At 36.9% G+C, this 20,620-nt stretch overlaps 1 protein-coding gene across 1 annotated transcript in view; it reads left to right on the top strand.

Moving 5' to 3' along the window:
- Nucleotides 1-20,620, top strand: part of COPB1 (COPI coat complex subunit beta 1) — a 36,395-nt gene that overhangs the window by 14,070 nt on the left and 1,705 nt on the right. Inside the window, exons 11-21 of the mRNA XM_037150549.2 lie at nt 1,944-2,089; nt 3,533-3,629; nt 5,296-5,456; nt 6,310-6,430; nt 10,843-11,070; nt 11,222-11,401; nt 13,211-13,355; nt 14,480-14,599; nt 17,700-17,845; nt 18,577-18,666; nt 19,508-19,663. Coding sequence (XP_037006444.1) covers nt 1,944-2,089; nt 3,533-3,629; nt 5,296-5,456; nt 6,310-6,430; nt 10,843-11,070; nt 11,222-11,401; nt 13,211-13,355; nt 14,480-14,599; nt 17,700-17,845; nt 18,577-18,666; nt 19,508-19,663 — 1,590 coding nt within the window. The remainder of the gene's footprint in view (nt 1-1,943; nt 2,090-3,532; nt 3,630-5,295; nt 5,457-6,309; nt 6,431-10,842; nt 11,071-11,221; nt 11,402-13,210; nt 13,356-14,479; nt 14,600-17,699; nt 17,846-18,576; nt 18,667-19,507; nt 19,664-20,620) is intronic.

Here is a 20,620-nt window from a genome sequence, read left to right as displayed (position 1 = left end):
GCGTGGGCCTGCAAACCAAAGGATTGCATTTCGATTCCCAGTCAGGGCACATGCCTGCATTGCAGGCTAGTTCCCAGTGGGGGACACACAAGAGGCAACCACACATTGATATTTCTCTCCCTCTCTCCTTCCCTTCCCCTCTAAAGATAAATAAATAAAATCTTTTAAGTTTTTTAAAAAAATTAATTAAACTATAGTGACAAAAATACCTCCCCATATTTTTATAATTAATGTTTGTTGCAGTTATAAAGTAAAGTTATTGTATGTGTGTGTATACATATAGTCTGTCCAGAAGGTACCCAGCCATGTAATATGAAAAATAGAGACACTTATTGAAGAAGATGCAGGAAATACTATACATAGGACAATGGCACCTCAGCCCCGCTTTAAAGCAGGCACCTTGGAACTTCACACAGTTCTCCCCATTGCCATCAGCTGCCCTGTTATATTTTCCAGAATCTCACTGAGGGTCTGAAATCTCTTTCCTGTCAAAGATGATTTTAGTTTGGGGAAAAGCCAGAAGTCACAGGGTGCCAAATCTGGGCTACAGGGGGTGCTGAGTCACCTGGGTGATTTGATGTTTCACCAAAAAACTCTGCACAAGACATGAGATAATGCATGAGTGGTCACATTGTTGTGATGAAGCTGCCAATTTCCAGTTGCCCATAGCTGCAGCCTTCTGAATCATCTGAATAGTTTCCGTGGAAGAATGTTCAAGCTTAATGTAAAATTTGATGCAGATTCATTGTTCTACTTAGTCATTTTGATGTGATGGCCACACAGTACACATACTCAGTGGTGTCCACCACTCCAACTGCTTAGTACAGTGAAGTTGCCATTGTTCACACATGCACATTCCAGTGCACTCACTTTGGCTGCCAGGTTATATCAGTGTGGCACAAACCATTTTCATTATATTAACAATGGCTGCACTTTTTCTGGACATACCTAAATATTTGGTTTTATATATACAGGGTCTGGCAGCAGTAAGACCTGCTTGAGTGTGATTGTTAGATGAATAATATGGGTGTAATAATTTATAGTTTTAGTTTGCACATTTCACCTAAAGTGTCGTATGGTGTTCTTGAGTATCATACTCAATGATATGATACATTACACAATTACACAATTGTGTACATTACAAATTACATGCTTATAATTTTGTAATAAAAAATTTTGTAGTAAGAAAGGGGCATTATTTGTACTGGACCACATATATGTATAAGTCATTAGGGCAAATAAATAAATCTTTCAAATAGTTTTACCTCCTAAGGTTGAAGAGTTCAAGTATAGGAAAAATTCACATACCTAGAGTATCTTGTTTTCTGTCACTATGAGATAAATGAGGTATGTATTATAATTTGAAATTCTGCCATTGAGCTCTGAATTTTTTTCTAAAATGATTTTACTTTCTTATTAAGATTTCATGTATTTATTTTTAGAGAGAGGGGACGGGAGAAGGAGAGAGAGGGAGAGAAACATTGATGTGAGAGAGAAACATCAATTAGTTGCCTCTTGCATGTGCCCTGACCAGGGGCTGAACCTGCAACCCAGGCACATACGTGCCCTTGAGTTGGAATCAAACCAGCGACCTTTCGTTTTGTGGATCATCACTCCACCAACTAAGCCATACCAGTCAAGGCTAAAATGGGTTTACTTTGAGTTAAAACTTAGGATGATCCAGTTAATTTATTCTGAGTGGTGAATTTCTGGCTTTTGTTATATGATGAGTTTTGTAATAAACTTTGCACATGAATCAGAAAAGCCATTGTGGTTTGTTTTAATTTAATTGTGCTTGTCTCTCAACTTACATTTTGTTACGCATTTGAAAATGATCAATTACATACTTTATAAATTTGTTTAATTTACTTTAACCTTATTAAAAATTGCATAAGGTTTTTAAAACTTAAGTTTAAATTGTTATCTTTCCTTTTTTTTTTAAGTTAATGGAATTTCTCAGCGACAGTAATGAAGCAGCAGCTGCTGATGTCTTGGAGTTTGTTCGTGAAGCCATTCAGCGCTTTGATAACCTGAGAATGCTGATTGTTGAGAAGATGCTTGAAGTCTTTCATGCTATTAAATCTGTCAAGTAGGTTTAAAACCTGTTTAAATGTAAAGTCAAATAAGCACTTTACCAGCATCTATCTTTAAAGGGTCAGTTGATATAAAATATAAGAGCAGAACAATGACTTAAGACAATCAAGACAAAACAAGAATGACAATAAACATTACCATACACCCACCCTTGGCTGATCCATAACCTGTTGGAAAAAAATTTTTTTACAGTTATGGTAATTTTGCTCAATTTTTATATCTTGCTTTCCTCTAAAACAGTGAGTCCTAAAGTGACTAAGAACATAAGAACATATCTTATTGGTTATTATTATTATTTACATGCCCCTTTATCATTTATTAAAGTGAAGGATTGTGCCTGGTGGTGTGGCCCAGTTAGTTGGCATTTTGTCCCATAGACCAAAAGGTCACCTGTTTGATTCCTGTGGCACATACCAGGGTTGTGGGTTTGGTTCCTGATTGGGCTGCATGCGGGAGGCAACTGATTGATGTTTCTCTCACAATGATGTTTCTCCCTCTCCCTCCCCTGCTTCTATATGTAAACAAACATTATATATAACATTATATATATATAAACATTATATAAAAACATATATATTTTTTAAAGCAAAAAATAAAGGATTGCAAATGCACCCTGAATATGACATTATGTTTTTCTCTTCAGATAGTCTTTACTAATGAGAAGGGACTTTTGCATTCAAATTTTTTTCCTTTAAAGCATTTGATGGATAGACTATAATAGACTTGCATTATATCTACCTAGGTAGAAAATAAAGAACTATTACAAAGTTGTATTTCTGATTGAAAATGTGTTGGCATTTAGGGAAGTAAATGGCTCCTTTGTGAGAAAAAAAAAGTATCAAAGTTTTGCTTTTTGAATCCATGCATGATCTGTTAGAGCTTTAGTTTCTAGGATTTTTTAAAAAAGTAACTTTAATGAAAATCTTAGGGAAAAGATGACTTTGTTTAACATTTTTAACTAGAAAATTGTTGCTTTCTTTACTTTTTTTTGTTGTTATTGATCCTTTTGCACTCCTTATTCATTGTTCTGGTCAGCATTTTGCCTGTTCTTTTCAGTGACTACAAATAAAAAGTACTTTTTGCATTAAAATGATAAATTTTTTATAGTTGTGTTAAGATAAACTTTTATCTTAACTCTGTCCTAAAAGGAGAGTAACACCTCTCTGGGAAACATTTTGGTATTTTATTTTTACTACTGGGATTACCAGTTTTGAAATGTCCCTAATAATGATGGATGAGAGCACTTATTTTCCTTTTAATGCTTGTAATTTCTGGGAGAATTAAACTTCGTGTCTTTTGTTATATTTCTTAAAATGTCATTCATAATCCCTTAGAACTGCAGAATCTTATTTTCTTGCTTGAGCTTAAATTCACAAAGAAAAATGGCTTCAAGATTTGTGGACAAATCAGTGTTTCAGAACTTGTATTCTTGTTTTAGGATTTACCGTGGAGCATTGTGGATTCTGGGAGAATACTGTAGTACCAAGGAAGACATCCAGAGTGTGATGACTGAGGTCCGAAGGTCCCTGGGGGAGGTATGTTTTACTTTAGTTGTAACTGTTACTTTATTATTTTTTTCTTAAGATTTTGTTTATTTTTAGAGAGGGGAAGGGAGGGAGAAGGAGAGAGGGGGAAAGAAACATCAGTGTGTGGTTGCCTCTCTCATGCCCCTTACTGGGGACCTGGCCTGCAACCCAGGCATGTGCCTTAGGCTGGGAATGGAACCAGCGACCCTTTGGTTCTCAGTCTGGCGCTCAGCGCTCAGTCCACTGAGCCACACCAGCCAGGGTGTAACTGCTACTTAAGATGGTGATTTTTACTTGAGTACATTTGCCTTTTTTTTCTTTTTTTACATCTGACTTTTATGTGTTGATTCACTTTTCACTTTGGTGTTTTCATCTGGGCTCAAAAACCCTGAAAAATGTATTTTAGTTACCCAGGTAAGGAAACCTAACAGCCGTGGGCAACGTGGGGGGGGTTCCCTTCCCTGTATTGTTTACCCTTCCGGGAAAGAGTTTATTTGAACAGGATGTTCTGTGTTTCAAAAAAGAAAAAAACACTTGTAAAACTCTTCTTTAACCTATGTGTTTTGAAAGAAGAATGCAAATATTATAAGAACAAGGGTGACTTGCCAGTGTTTATGTACTAAAACTGGCAGTAGTATTTCCTTAATCAACAACCATATGGGATAATTAGCTCTGGGACCATGGATATAATTCATTAACCTGCCTGGACATATTTTTTATTTATAAAATGAATTGACAGATAATGGTTGAAGACTCACAGAGTCTTAAATTAGATAGACTGGCACGGAGGAATACACGCATAGTAGCCTTTTTTTAAAAGGGTAGTTGATGAAGTTATTTTGTACAGTTAACTCAGATTTATTTCATTTTACGAGGATGAGTTCTTTTGGTTCAGAAAAGGATGGAAAAGAAGAATAAGAGTATCCATTTTCTTTGAGTCATTGTCCTAAAAGCATTTTCTTACTGAGTAACTTGTGTGGAAAGAATTAAGATTTGCATTTAACAGAGTAAGAAACTAAGGCTCACCCTGACCAGTGTGGCTCAGGTTGCTTGGGCGTCATCCCACGAAAAGGTCGCTGGTTTGATCCCAGTCAGCGCACGTGCCTGGGCTGCAGGCTCAGGCCCTGGCTGGGCACGTGTGGGAGGCAACCGTCAACATTTCTCTTGCTCTCCTTCTCTCCTTCCCTTCTCCTCCTTCTAAAAATAAATAAATAAAATCTAAAAAACTAGGGCTCAAAGTAGTTTAATTAATTTGTGCAAAACTATATGACAAGTAACTGGCATATAATACCAAAGCCCCTGTTCTTCTCACTACATTATCATGGGAAGGAAAGAAAATTGACTGGTCTCAGTTCCAAAAATCCCATTGGGGAAATGTTATTTCTGTAGAAATTATTGAATATTAAATATGATTTTGTGCCCTGAATGATATGCTCAGTGGGTTGGGCATCATCCTTCAGACCAAAGGGTTGCCAGTTCGATTCCTGGTCAGGGCACATGCCTGGGTTGCAAGCCGGGTCCCTGGTTGAAGGCATATGAGGGGCAACCGATCACTGTCTCCTTCTCTTTCTTTCTCCCTTCCCCTCTCTCTAAAAGTAAGAAAATAAAATCTTTAAATATGATTTTGCTTGCCACAGATATTATTACTAAATTGATGTTTCCAACTGATTTGTAGATTCCAATTGTAGAGTCAGAAATAAAGAAAGAAGCTGGTGAATTAAAACCTGAAGAAGAAATAACTGTGGGGCCAGTTCAGAAACTGGTAACCGAGATGGGCACCTATGCAACTCAGAGCGCCCTTAGCAGTTCTAGGCCCACCAAGAAGGAGGAAGAAAGGTAATTTGCAGCTCTCGTTCCCAGCTAGCTGTCCTTTTTTTATTACTCTTGTGAATAAAGCAGTCAAATGATTTCTTTTCTCTTACTCGCTTTTATGACAAAAATGGAAATCTTTGCCATTTAAGGTACTTGAAAGGAGAAGGATATTTAAGTTCTTTCAGGAATTTTGTTGATGGGTTTAATCTTCTGCTCCTTATAAGTGTTTTTATTGAAATAACTGGTTTCTGTTTAAGCTAGAATCATTTTACTCATACAGAAAATGCTAAGATGAAATAAGTTTGGTAATATTGGAGTTTCGATGCCTTTTAAGAAATATTGTGGAAGATTTTCAGCTTTTAACTGATGGAATAAAATTTTGTTGATTTCCTCATTTTATTCTCCAATTTTACAGTGAAGATGATAAAAATAATGCCTGAAATTTTAATGGTTGCTTATTACATGCTGGGCATTGTACTTGTAGTTCGCCTCATATAATCTTCACAGCAACCCATTGTGATTGAGTATATTATTGTCCTATTTTATAGAAGAGGAATTTGAGGCTTGAAGTTTATAACTTAACCCAAAGGCACACAATAAGTAAATACTGTAGATAAGCCGGGATCATTGGCTTCAGTACCCTTCACCACTTTCTCTTTATATTTACTTGTTTCTTGTATCATTGAAGGTAGGTTTTAAGTCCATGTATTATTTTATTTTTCCTTTTTCATTCTGAGAGCTGAAGAGAACTAGTTTAGATCTTCCTCACTGAAGGGTGGTGGTGAGAGTGTTAAGTAGCCTTATTTGAATCATTTATGCAGAAGCTGTGTGCTGTTTAGGAAGTTGGTGGGTTTCATCTTCCTCGATTGCTTTGCAGACCTCCCCTGAGAGGATTCCTTCTGGATGGAGATTTCTTTGTCGCTGCCTCCCTTGCCACAACTCTGACCAAGATTGCCTTGCGCTATGTAGCTTTGGTTCAGGAGAAGAAAAAGCAAAATGTAAGTCTATTTATTCTACATTTACCCAACAAGTGAACATTGAGTGTCTGCTGTGTGCATTACACTGTGAGGGACCCAGAAGTGAATGCTAAAGTTCCTGTCATGAAAGAGCTTGTGGTTTAATGGGCAACATAGTACTATAATGTTAGTGTAAAATTGACAAATACAACAATACTACCTTATGATTAGTCCAGTGGAAGAGATATAAGGGTTTATGAAGGCATTTCTGTTTGCTAGGATTACTCAAGTCTCAGTGAACAATAAGCCTCTCTCCAGCATCTTCATCCAGTCAATCATTACCTATTTTATTCCAGAAATGTCTCTTAAATATATTTCCATTCCTACAGTTCATAACCTTCATCATAGCTTCTGACCGTTCTGACTAAATAGTCATTTAAAGTAATGTACTTCCGCCCTGGCTGGTGTAGCTCAGTGGATTGAGCACAAGCCTGCAAACCAAAGGATTGCGGTTCGATTCTTGGTCAGGGCACATGTCTGGGTTGCAGGCCAGTTCCCAGCAGGGGACACACGAGAGGCAGCCATACATTGATATTTCTCTTCCTCTCTCCTTCCCTTCTCCTCTAAAGATAAATAAATAAAATCTTTAAAAATAAATAAATAAATAAAAATAATGTACTTCTATTCTCCCCAATCCCTACTACCATCCTTTGTTTTGTTGTTCTGTAGTTTATTTCTACATGTCATATCAACCTGTGATTCTTTGTAATTATTTATGCATTAAATAGTTAATTATCTTTGTGTGTATATATATATGTGTGTGTGTGTATATATATACACACATATACACACACATACACACACATACACACACACACACATATATATATATATATATATATACATACATACATACACACACACACACACACACCTTTTTTTCCCCTACATCTTATTTATCTGGAGGTCAGACTCAGACAGGGAGAAGCATACTTAGCCAATAGTAAGAAGTTGAGAGTTGAAACAGGGTGGAAGTTCAGATACCTTCCTGGATGCCTTTTAAAACATTTTTAAAGATAGTTTTTTATGGTAAAATGTACAAACATGAAATGTACCATTTTAACTATTTTTAAATGGACAGTTCAGTGGCATTAAGTACATTCACACTGTTGGGCAGCCATTACCAATATCCAATATCTGGAACTTTTCATGATCCCAAACTGTAACTGTACCGAGTAAGCAGTGCTTCCCCATACCTTCTGCCGGCCCTAGGCAACCACTGTTTTACTTTCTGCCTCTGTAAATTTGCCCTTTTACAACTGGCTTACTTTGCTTAGCACAGTGTCTTCAAACTTCATCAGTATGGTAGCATTTATCAGAATTTCCTTCTTAAGGCTGTGCACATAATATTCTTCTATTTTTGTTTGTTCACCTGTTGAAAATAGTCCATTTTCTTTTAAAGATTTTTTTAAATGAGAAAAAATACTTGTATTTACCATGTGTGGTAGAATTGTGAATGGTTTATCTTTGCTCATTTCTTTTTTCACATTGCTAAAGTAAATAGGGAGTGAGGCAGTAACTAATAAAAAAATTATTCCTGGTCACAGCACTGAAGTACAAATCTTGTTAATGTGGAGATGGAAACATCAAAAGATAGAATTACAGTATCAGATATAATAACAAAAATGTTTCCTTCTCCCAGAAAAAGTTTGATGTAGTTTTTATCTGTGAAATACTTTTTTCTCTAGTGTGATTATTTTGTGTTTTATAATACTGCAGTTTCATTTAGCATTATAATATTTTCCCATGTTAATTTAAACTGTTCCTAGCGATAGTTATAATATTTAATAGCTATATTAGCTATCCATTAAATTCCTTCATTTACCTAAGCCCAACATGTAATTAGACATTTTCATTTTAGATTTGGGATTTTCAAAGGATTGGGTTTTTTTTTTTACAGATTTTATTTATTTATTTTTAGAGAGAGGGGAAGAGAGGGAGAGACGGAGGGAAACATTAATGTGTGGTTGCCTCTCACATACCCCCTACCGGGGACCTGGCCTGCAACCCAGGGATGTGCCCTGACTGGGAATCAAACAGGTGACCCTTTGGTTCACAGGCCGGTGCTCAATCCACTGAACCACACCAGCCAGGGCACAAAGGATTGTTTTTTTAACTTTTATGATTAAAGGACACATAAAAGACATTTATAGGCCAGACAGATTGCAAGGGGTATTATCTCTTTTTATCAATTTAGTTTGATTTATGGACAATAATTTATTTTGTTACTCTCTCTGGGCCATTATTTATTTATTCCAGTCTTGTCACAGTATAATCACCTCTTCTTTGAATTACGCTTTTTAAAAGTCTCCAAGGTTCCTTGTCACGGGGTCCTCTTCGATTTTCTCTCATGGAAAGGCTGCTTCGGTTGTTCAGGTGGGAGAACATTTGCTGACATTTGAGAGAGCCAGGTTTCTGGTGACATAGCTGGCTCCCAAAGTTTGCTGCATTTCGTACAAGGCAGGTGGAGGTTTGGTCGTTTGTCACCGCACTAGCTCTCCTTCACTTACGCCTTTTTCGTTGCTCTTCATTTTTTTGTGTAGATCTGAATTTCTTTCTAGTATCATATACCTTTTGTATAAAGAGTTTGCTTCAATTTTTTTTTGTCATGCAGGTCTGTTGGCATTGAATTCTCTTGGTTTTTGTTTGTCAGAAAAAGTATTTTTCCTTTATTTTTGAAAGATATCTTTGTTATGATACAGATTTCTGTTGAGAATGTTTTGATTTTAGTGTCTTGAAGATGTTGCTCCATTTTCTTCCCGCTGACAGTTACAAAGGTGTAGCTCCATTACCTTGAGGCGTTCTGATGAGAAGCCACTGTCATTCTCGTACCTCCGATGGAATGTGTTCTCTGGCTGATTTTAGATACTTTTTCTTCTCACTGGGTTCCAGTAATTTGATTAAGGCGCATGCCTTGGTGTGGTTTTCTTTGTTTACTTTGGTTGTGCTTCACCAAGCTTCTTGAATGTATAGGTTTATAGTGTTCATCAAATTAGGGAAATTTTTAAGCCACTATTTCTTCAGCTACTTTTTTTTTTTCTGGTTCTCTTCTCTTTCCTCTGCTTCTGGTGACAGTTCAGAGGATTATTAACACTTATTCTTCTGGTTCTTTCCCAGGCCTCTGGTAGTTTTTTCATGTATGTGTGCAAATCAACACTTAGCCAAAAACGATTTGGCAATAACATAGAGCATGTGTTGGGATAATGTTACATAAGACTCAAAAATTACTTTCTATTCACTTTGTGGTAGACCTTAGCAGACTAAGTCCTGTGATGTCAGTATGGTCTGGGGAAGTCACTGAAGGTATTCACATGTAGAGTGAAGTGATTGGTGTACAATAAGGATTAAGATAGCAGCAGTAGGTGATCACACTTAGTGTCACCAGTAATGGGACAACTTAATATTATATGCCTCCTGATATGATGATATAAAAGATACACATCATCATCTCCCTGGTATCTAACCAGAAGTGGGAGGCAGTCTATAAAACAAGGCTCTTTTAAAAAGTCCCTGTGAGGGAAAACAATACAAAATCTAGGGGCTGCTCTGGATTAAAAGGAACTAAGGAGAGTAACAGTCAAATAAAATATGTGAAGCTGATCCTGGATTTTAGAAAACAATGAAAACATTTTGTGAGAATTAGGGAGATTATTTTAGATTTAGAGTGTACAGTAAATATATTTTGGGATTGTTACATTTCTCAGGTGAGATAATGATACTGCAGTTATATAGGAAGTTGTTCTCATTTTTTTTTATCCTCACCCAAGGACATGCTTATTGAATTTAGAGAGAGGGAGAGAAACATCGATGTGAGAGAAGCATTGATTGGTTGCCTCCCATGTGCCCCAATTGGGGACCAAATCGCAACCTAGAGATGCATCCAGACCAGGAATCGGACCGTGACCTTTTGGTTTACGGGATGCTGCTCCAGCCAACTGAGTCATACCAGCCAGAGCAGCTGTTCTGATTCTTAAGAGATGTATGCTGACGTACTTAGGAGGTGAAAAATCTTACTTTCATATGTTTACCTAAAAAAAAGCGTACATGTATATAAATAAAATAAGTAAAAAACAAAATAACTATGAAATGTATCATTCTTTTGGCTTTTCTGTAGTTGAAATTTTAAAAAGATAGCATTGACGTGTGGAGGGGTTAGAGTAATGCAGGACAGTTAAAAAGCCATTGTTGTCTTTTAGTTGGAGCTTCATGGAGGTTTTGGAGGATGGCAGCTAGCATAGGAGGAAGTAGGATGCAAAAAAGAAAACCTAAAAAATTTGAAATCTTCAAGTGATCTGAAAATTTGTTTTATTTCTTGGGTCGTGTGTTATAATAGAGTGACGTTATTGCAATTGCAGACTCATGACAATAAATAACCCATATCTCTTCTTTTCTAGTCTTTTGTCGCTGAGGCTATGTTGCTCATGGCCACTATCCTTCATTTGGGAAAATCCTCTCTTCCTAAGAAGCCAATTACAGATGATGATGTAGATCGAATTTCCCTGTGCCTCAAGGTCTTGTCTGAATGCTCACCTTTAATGAATGACATTTTCAATAAGGAATGCAGACAGTCCCTTTCACACATGTTATCTGCTAAACTTGAAGAAGAAAAATTATCCCAAAAGGTAAGGTATATATCATAAAGCCATAAAAGTGCCTTGTGGCTTAAAAAAAATTTCAGTCCTCATATGTGAAGGCTGTCCCCATTAAAGGCTTACAAAAAGCTGTCTTTCTTTCCATATTAAACAGAGACATGTGTTTGTTTTCTCAACACAGAAAGAATCTGAAAAGAGGAATGTGACAGTGCAGCCTGATGACCCCATTTCCTTCATGCAACTAACAGCTAAGAATGAAATGAACTGCAAGGAAGATCAGTTTCAGCTGAGTTTGCTGGCAGCAATGGGTAACACACAGAGGAAGGAGGCAGCAGATCCCCTAGCATCTAAACTTAACAAGGTAACAAAGTGTCAGATACACTAGTAAGTTATTTAAATTGGCTATTAAGACAGCAATAATCAGGAAGTTGCTGGTCTCCTTTTTTAAAAGAGAAACAACTTATAAAGCATCAGTTTTTGTCAAGTTACCGTGAGTGATAGGTTTATTAAACACGATGGAAACTCAGAAGCTGATGGAAGTACTTTACTATATGTTATTACATGATTTTATAACTTGTTGAAATCACAGTGTAATACACAGCGCCGGGGATCCTTAGAGGTTAACTAAAGCTTTTAGAGGCCAGGGCTCTGGCCTCCTCCCCGACACCTCGCCCTCAGCTTTTCCTATGTCCTGCTGCTTTAAATAGGGTGATTCTACTTTTATATTGTTAGTATATTGAGTTCCATATAGGATTTTATTTGGAAAACTATACTACACTCAAAATATATAAATTTACAAATCATTGATCTAGTTTAATACTGTTATCTCTTAGATGAGTAAACAGTCTCAAATTAATTTTGTTGTCCAAGATAAGGTTAGTTGCAGAACTGGAACTACTAGAACACTTTACCTCCTTTCCATTTGGGAGTTGATCTCAATGTTTGAGTTAAAGGTTTAAAAAGAAATTACTTTAAAAAATTGTGTAAAATTTAGATAATATCAAATTTACTCTTAAATGTTTTTAAGTATATAGTTCAGTGGCATTAAGTACATTCATATCTCCCTGGCCAGTGTGGTTCAGTTGGTTGGGCATCGTCCTGTAAACTGAAAGGTCACGGGTTTGATTCCTGGTCAGGGCACATGCCTCGGTTGCAAATTTGGTCCCTGTTCAGGGCACCTGCAGGGGGCACTGGTCGATATTCTCTATTGCATTGATGTTTCTCTTTCTCTCTCCTTTCCTTTTCCTCTCCCCCAAAATCAATAAGCATGTCCTCTAGTGAGGAATTAAAAAAAACAACATACATTCATATTATTGTACATCTATCCCCAGAACTTTTTTCATCTTGCCAAACTGAAACTGCATACTCATTAAATAATAACTCCCCATTCCCTCTCTCCTCAGTCCCTGGCAACCACTGTTCTACTTTCTATCTAGGAATTTGACTGCTCTGGGTACCTTACATTAGTGGAATTGTATAATATGTATCCTTTGTGACTGGCTTATTTCACTTAACTGGATGTCTTCAAGATTTATCCATGATCTCTGGATTTATCCATGCTTTTCACTCTGTTAATAGTGCCCTTTGATGCATAAAATTTTTTATTTTGATATAGTTCCATTTATCTATTATTTCATTTGTTGTTTGTGTTTTTGGTGACAATATTATGTCCTAAAACTGCTGTGTTTGGGATGTTTTTTTTAAAAATTTGGGGGGAAACATTTAAAAAATTATCTTCATGGAATTGTAAACATTACTTGTTATATAATCTATTTTATGCCTGAACTTGGGTAGCAGGGACTGCCGCATGATCTGAATTTTATTGGGTTCTTGAGATTTGGAGAACTTATAGTGAGTTTAGATGCTGAGGGATTTAACTGAAATGTATCCACGTCTATTTCCTAAGTTGTTTGTTTGTTTAATGTATTTGCTGGGTATATTTAATGTCTTTCTGCTACTGAGATATAAACTTTAGGATCTATTATTTCTAACGTCCCCGTTTTGATTTACTGTGACTGCCTTACAAAACAATTTTATTATACCTGTTTCAAAGTGATTTGTCTAAACTAAGCACACCTGTTAATTACCTAACAGACTTAATCATTTGGCTAGAATATGTTTGGCTAAATTGTCTCAATTGCTTGATTATCTCTTTATTTTTGTTTGACAGGTCACCCAGTTGACAGGTTTCTCAGATCCTGTATATGCAGAAGCTTATGTGCATGTCAACCAGTACGACATCGTCCTGGATGTGCTTGTTGTGAACCAAACCAGTGACACTTTACAGAACTGCACGTTAGAGTTAGCTACTCTAGGTGAGGAAGTTTACCGTAAAGGAAGGATATTTACAGTAAATCTTTATGATGGGTTATTAAGGGATGCGCACACATTTTAGGATAAGAATTCTCTTGAGCCCTTTGTGACATTTTAGTCAAGGCTCAGTGTTACATTTAATACTTTGTCTTTTTCAACTCCAGTTTTCAGAACCTCTGTGGTACTTTCTTATGCTTATGCTTTAGTACATCCAAATAAGTTTGTTCACTGAGTTCGATTGCAAATATAAATTTTTCCAAATAGAAATGAGCTGTTTAAGTTACAGATTTACCTAGTAGCTCACTTAGTTAAATTTTTTATTTCCTTTGTACAGAACTAAGTATTTTCTGAGTATTTTCTATAACCAGTATATACTACATGTGGACAGAGCAATATATCCTTAATTTTTTTTCCTCTGTGCCTTTGAGTGACAGCTGCCCCTGGCACAGTCCCAGGGCAAAGACACACCCAAGGGCTTTTCTTTCAGCCCCAGCTTATATCCTTAATATTTAGCAGTGCGAAATGTCTTATTTTTCTTATTAAAGAAATAGGAATTGGACTTTCTACACTTCTACATCTGGCTTTGAAGTTGGGAAATATAAATTGTGTATGGGAACAGTGCGGTGCCCCTAGTAAATTCCAGCATGGGTTAAAGAGTTAACAAGAGCAACTCCTGAAGCTATTGAGAAAATATACTTCTGCCATCAGCACAGCTTGATGTCTGTATAAAGAACTATGATTCTAAGAATTTATATCTTTCTGTTGTTTTATCTTTCTTTGTAATGGATTATATAGTTTATGACTTAAGCTTTTTGAGAAGTTCGTAATCATTTGTTGAAATAAAAGGGTGTGCCCAAAGGGCCCTCATACACTCACGCGCACACACACACATGTGAATTAAATACAGAATTATTCTGAAAAGGCTATTACCTTTTAAAAGAAAGTGTGCGTATTGATATGAATAATGTATTAAATGATTTCTTTATTTTGTCCTCATAATATTTGAATCATAACCCTCTCTTGGTTCTTACTTTGCTAGAAACTGTTAAGCTGCATATATTTTAAAGTTTTACAATTTGAGAGGTTTATATATATGTCTTTGTAACTGTGTCTGAATTTTTTTCAGGGGATCTGAAACTTGTGGAAAAGCCATCTCCTTTGACTCTTGCCCCTCATGATTTTGCAAACATTAAAGCTAATGTCAAAGTAGCATCAACAGAAAATGGAATAATATTTGGTAACATAGGTAAGGCATTATTTTACAGAGTGTGGTGTTCGAAAACTTTTATTAAAGAATTTTTGCAGTGAGTCACTGTGACATTTCTTAAGGACAGAACCTGAATCTATTCATGCATTCATTTATGGAGCACCTGCTGAAATGCCAAGCACTGTACTATATTTTAGATATACAGAAATAAACCACATAGAGTCACTGTCCTCAAGAAACTGTCAAGCAAGAGGAGGAGATAAATAAATATATAATTACAATGCACTGTGATAGGGCTAGTTTATCTACTGTGTGCTCCGGGGTCATGGGAGAAAATGCTAACGGTATGGAAGGCTTTGTAAAGGTCAATGGTATGTTGTCAGAGGATAACATTAGAACTCAGTCTAAACTTTGTATAGGCATTTGTTGTCAAGTCCCCAAAGGACTAGCTTCTACAGAGGCATTCAGTCAATAAACTTTTTCATTTTTATTTTTATTTTTTAGCAATTTCTGTAGTAGGGTGGGGGGTCTATTGTGGTGAGAAACAAATGATCTCTGTCCTCAGCTTACAGTCAAGTAAAGGAAAACAGATATGTAAAGTACATATGTGCAGTTCATAATGGTAACTGTTATGGAAGAAGCCTGTGGGAATCTATGAAGCATTAGCTCAGTTCTCTTAACATGGGGGTGGTGGAGGGGGAAGGTCAGGATAGTCTTTCTAGAAGAGTTCTCAAGTAGGGTTTTAAAAGACCAGTAAGTATTCTACAGATGGACAGGGATTCAGCTGTAACAAAGGCATGTTTATACCTGGAGTTTACATGGGCCAGAGGATGGTGGTAGAAAAAAACAAGTTTAAGAAAGTTAGTGAGAGCTATATTTTACTTGTCATGCTAAGGATTTTGTACTTTATCCTGCATATAATGGAGAGCCATTAAGGGATTATAAGTGAGTTATGTGATTAAATGTTTCTGTGACAGCACTACAGAAGACTGATGGGAAGGGGCAGAATGATTAACTAGTAGACTATTGCAGGAGCACAAATGAGACTTGACGAGAGAGCTTGAGCCAACTCCGTAGTGGTTGGGATGGAGAGATGGGCTAAGTGTAATAGGTTTTAAGGAGCTAGAATGCTCAGGACATGGTTACTGACTGAAGAGGGAGTGGCTAGAGTAATACTCAGATTTCTTTTTTACTTGAGATTTCAAATAGGCTTTTGTTGTGCCAGTGGAGGGTAACATTCTACTTAAAAATTCGAGAGGCATTTTTCAAAGATACAACTGAAAAGAAGGAGGAGACACAAATAAAGGAAGACCACCAAAAGGCTCAGGGATAACTTACACTCCAATTTCTTAATTGGTTGTGGTTTGTATAGATATAGGAGAAAACCACCAAAAGGCTCAGGGATAACTTACACTCCAATTTCTTAATTGGGTTGATGGTTATGTCAATCACTAAAACAAAGAATATAGAGAAGAACAAATAAAGGAAGACCACCAAAAGGCTCAGGGATAACTTACACTCCAATTTCTTAATTGGGTTGATGGTTATGTCAATCACTAAAACAAAGAATATAGAGAAGAACAAATTTGAGAGAGAGAGTAAGTTAAATCTTGAGCAGGTTGAGTAATAAAGTATCTGAAGATATTCCAGGGCAATTTTGATACAAGTCTGGAACCTGAACCAGAGGTAAATATTTGTTTAAAAGCCATAGAAGTAGAGGAGATAACCAAGGGGGCTTAAAATTGAAAAGAGAAGAGATTCGAAAACCAAATCCAAGAGAACAGTGATAGTAACAGCCTGGTCAGAGGAGGAGGAGCCTACAAAGGAATCTGAGGTATGGTAAGAGAAGTAAGGAAAAATTTCCAAGAAATGTCTGCGCTGGTAAAAGATCAAATAACATGAAATCTAAAAGAGAGGATCCTTTGAATTTGGTGATTCGTGATATTAAATTTTTTCTTGTCCATGTCTTGGGTGGTGGTGATAAGTTGAAGACTAAATAGAAGGTTGGGGAATAAAGATAGTGAAAACACACTATTCTGAGTGTAGGACCTTGGTTTTGGTAAGAGTGAGAGAGGGCATTAGAACAGAAATCAAGGATGAGGGGGATTTATTTTTTTAAGATGAGAGAGTCTTGAGTATGTTCATAGAAAGATTATAAGGAAGCAAGTCAGTAGAGAATGCAAAGGTAAAGACAGAATAAAAGAGGTAATGGTTGAACCAAAGCAGGGATCACAGATGGCAGGAAATAGTAACCTTGAAGAGAATGGGCAGCACTTCTCTGATGTAAAAGGCAAGAAGGTGGATTCAGAGAAAGATACATTTGTTTTTAGAATCGAGGCTGAAAATTAAAGGAACATATTCTTGGTAACCTCAGTTTTCTCTGAAAGTAGATAAGGCGGGGGAGTGTCAAGAGGTGAGTCTAGAAGGAGGAAAGGAAGGCTCCAATGAGATTATGACTTTACACCATGGAAAAGATAGTCGTAGAAGCATATAATCTTGTATCATTAAGTATCAGCTCAGCAATATTCATTCAAAAATATTAACCCTGGCTGGTGTGGCTCAGTGGTTGAGTGCTGGCCTGTGAATCAAAGAGTCGCCAGTTCGATTCCCAGTCGGGGCACATGCCTGGGTTGATCCCTGGTAGGGGGCATGTGAGAGGCAAGCACACGCTGACGTTTCCCTCCCTCTCCTTCTCTCTCCCTTCTCCTCTCTAAAAATAAATAAATAAAGATATATTTTTAAAAATTACTTAAGCACCTACTATGGGAACACTACTATTGGTGTATTCTCCTGGTGTGCCTTACATACAGCAATTGAGTTTGAATCCTGGCTCCTACACTTATTAGTTCTTGAGCAACTTATTAGACCTTATTAGTTCTATGACCTTGAGCAACTTAATTAATTTCTCTTTGTTTTTGCTTCTTCATCCATAAGTTGGGAGATAATAATACTATAACATAGAATTGATGTGAATATTAAACAAGTGCTAATTGTAAAGCATTTAGATTACAGCAGTGTTTAGTACAATAAGGATTATATAAATATTTAATACCATAATTATTACTTGGAAATATTAAAACTTTTTAAAGTAAAGTTTGCCTCTGGTGATTGAGAATTGTTTTTTGTGTGTATATTGCAGTTTACGATGTCTCTGGAGCAGCAAGTGACAGAAATTGTGTGGTTCTTAGTGATATTCACATTGACATCATGGACTATATCCAGCCTGCGAATTGCACAGATGCTGAATTCCGTCAGATGTGGGCCGAATTTGAATGGGAAAACAAAGTTAGTCCTGGGAGATTTGCTTGAACTCCTTATTTTTGTTTCTTTTTAGCTAGTGTTGAGGGATTCTTCTAGAATATTAATCCCATTAAAAAATGTCAGATGTGAAAAAGCAAAGTCTTTCAGTATCTTTCTGGCCAATTAGCCTTAGTTGAAAGTCACGCAAGTTAGTTTGGTAAGTCGCTGTTGGAAATTTGTGAGAGTATAATTAATCTGATTGATTGATTGACAGTATAGACAATATTCCATTTCTTGTTTGTATGAATAATACATTATTATTGAATTTGGTGTCCAAAAGAGGCTTTGCAAAGTCACTGGCTTCCTGCACAACTTTCTTTGAGCCTTGGTTTTTATTAGAAATATTTTAGATGCAGTGCTGTGTTGATTTTCTGCGAAGTTACCTATATCTGAAAGTTCTGATACCATCCTACAGTTTGTTGGATTTTGTAGATCTCATTTATTTTTGTTGTTGTTGTCTATCCTTCTTCACTAAATACTTGGAAGAATGGTCTCATATAACATATGAGTGAGTGTTTCTCAATCCCGACATAAGAAATTTACAACTTCCTCATTGTAAGAATTATAATCTTCATAGGTGAAGAAAAAAGAAAACAGCATAATATGATTTTATGTATCTTTATGTACTTGTATTGCTTTTAATAAAATTGTTTGATATTGAAAAAGTTTTTTAAAAGAAATGATAATCTTCTTGACTTTTTTCTGTGTCTTGACAGGTGACGGTTAACACAAATATAATTGATTTAAATGACTATTTACAACACATACTAAAGTCAACCAACATGAAATGCCTTACTCCAGAGAAGGTAAAATTTGACTGAGACCTTCTGAAATCCAGTAGAGAGGAGTATGGTAGAGTCCAGGCTTTCTTGTATGTCCTTTAGTGTATTTTTGCTCTTATTCAGCATGAGAAAAGCAGCGTCTTTCTGGACTAGCTACAAGAAGTTATCCCATAGCATGTATGAATCTGTTTACCTCTTTCTTTTGTACTGTATATCAGTCTGCTTGTTCCTAATATCCCAGTTGAATAGTCAAATTAGTTTTTCTTTTCAGTCTTCTCCCTTTCAGCTAAAGGCTTATTCCAAAATAATTTCTGATACTCAGCTAGAAAATATTCACAATGTCTTCTGTTGGCTCTTCTTGTGGGACAGAATATATGTGTTTATGTAGAAAATTGTTGATATACTTTGCTTATCTGCTATGTTTGTGTATGTATGAAAAAAAGACCAGAAAGAAAAAATAAAGCTGTTACGATATTAATTTTATCAGTAAAAGAATGCTGCCAGATAAGTGAGTCCAACAGTACTCTGTGAGCTGCGGGGTGTACAGTAATGCACAAAATCAAAGTAAATCTCTTTCTTCATGGATCTTAGGTCCGATGTGGGAGGCAGTCAAACAACTATAAGTGAACAGAGAATGTATAAGTACAAGTGTTATTTCTTTACATTCAGACTTATATAGATATGGTAAAATCCATACTGTTTACACGTGTGGTTCCATGAGTTTAGACAAATTTATGCAGTCATGTAATCACTACCATATGATAACTACTATTTCAGTGATAATTTATCTGTGTTCTTCAGTCTTGCTTACATGTAAGTTCTTTAGTAATAGTAAAGCACTGAATTTATCACAAATTTCTTTCAGGCACTTTCTGGTTACTGTGGCTTTATGGCAGCCAACCTCTATGCTCGGTCCATATTTGGAGAAGATGCACTTGCAAATGTCAGCATTGAGAAGCCTATTCAACAGGGACCAGAGGCCCCTGTCACTGGCCATATCAGAATTCGTGCGAAGAGTCAGGTAACAGTTGCTTTTATTGAGGTCATCCCTGAACTGAACAAGAGGAGGAAGAATTGAAGTCTTTCTTATTTCTGTGTGTAGTATTCTCTGTCCTACTAGTGTTTTGTGCTGGTAGGTACACATACATGTAATGTATTCTCTGAATAGAAATACAACTTAGGGACTTCCGCCAAGATGGAGGCATAGGGGAGACTCCGTGCTTTCTCCCACAGCCAAGTTGAGAGACAACAAAATATTAGCAACAGAAAACACAGCCAGAACACAGAAAATTGAACCTTTTGGAAGTCTGATAACAACAAATTCTTCAGCCTGACCGGTAAGAGGGGCGAAGCCAGCAGCTGGTGGAGCGGAGTTGCACAGGAAAACTTGGTCAGACGGACTTAGGGGTGCAGATCCCTGGTGTGGGGTTGCAATGGGCGGACCCAGTGAGCAACCCAGTGAGTGACTGGCGCACCCAGCGAGGGTGCAGGGCAGCGGGTTGACTGTGGTCCCACATTCCTGCACAGATAGACCAGTGAGGGAGTGGGCGGTGAGACAAGGGGACCAAGCAGGCCCCAGCAGCGAGAGGCAGCAGAGGGGGCCGCCATTTCCCCGCTCTGACCCCGCCCCCACATACAGCGTTACAACCCAGCAACCTGGGCAGCCCCGCCCTGGTAAACACCTAAGGCTCCGCTCCTCATAATTAATGGGTGTGAACAGACCAAAAATGGCTCAAGAAGATCTCAAAGCCCCAGAGCCCATAAATCTAAGCGATCAAGAAATAGCAAAACTTTCAGATGCACAGTTCAAAACATTGGTGATCAGGATGCTCACAGAACTGGTTGATTATAGTCACAAATTAGAGGAACATATGAAGGCTAAACTAATTGAAATGAAGGGAATTGCACAGGAAACCAATAGTGATGAAGAGGAAACTGGGACTCAAATCAATGGAGTGAACCAGAAGGAAGAAAATAA

This window comes from Artibeus jamaicensis, unplaced genomic scaffold (genome assembly GCF_021234435.1).
Source record: "Artibeus jamaicensis isolate MK-2021 breed Jamaican fruit bat unplaced genomic scaffold, CSHL_Jam_final contig_797, whole genome shotgun sequence".
Classification (NCBI taxonomy): Eukaryota; Metazoa; Chordata; class Mammalia; order Chiroptera; family Phyllostomidae; genus Artibeus; species Artibeus jamaicensis.
Note: the sequence above shows the minus strand (reverse complement) of the source record. Positions and strands in the feature narration are given on the sequence as shown.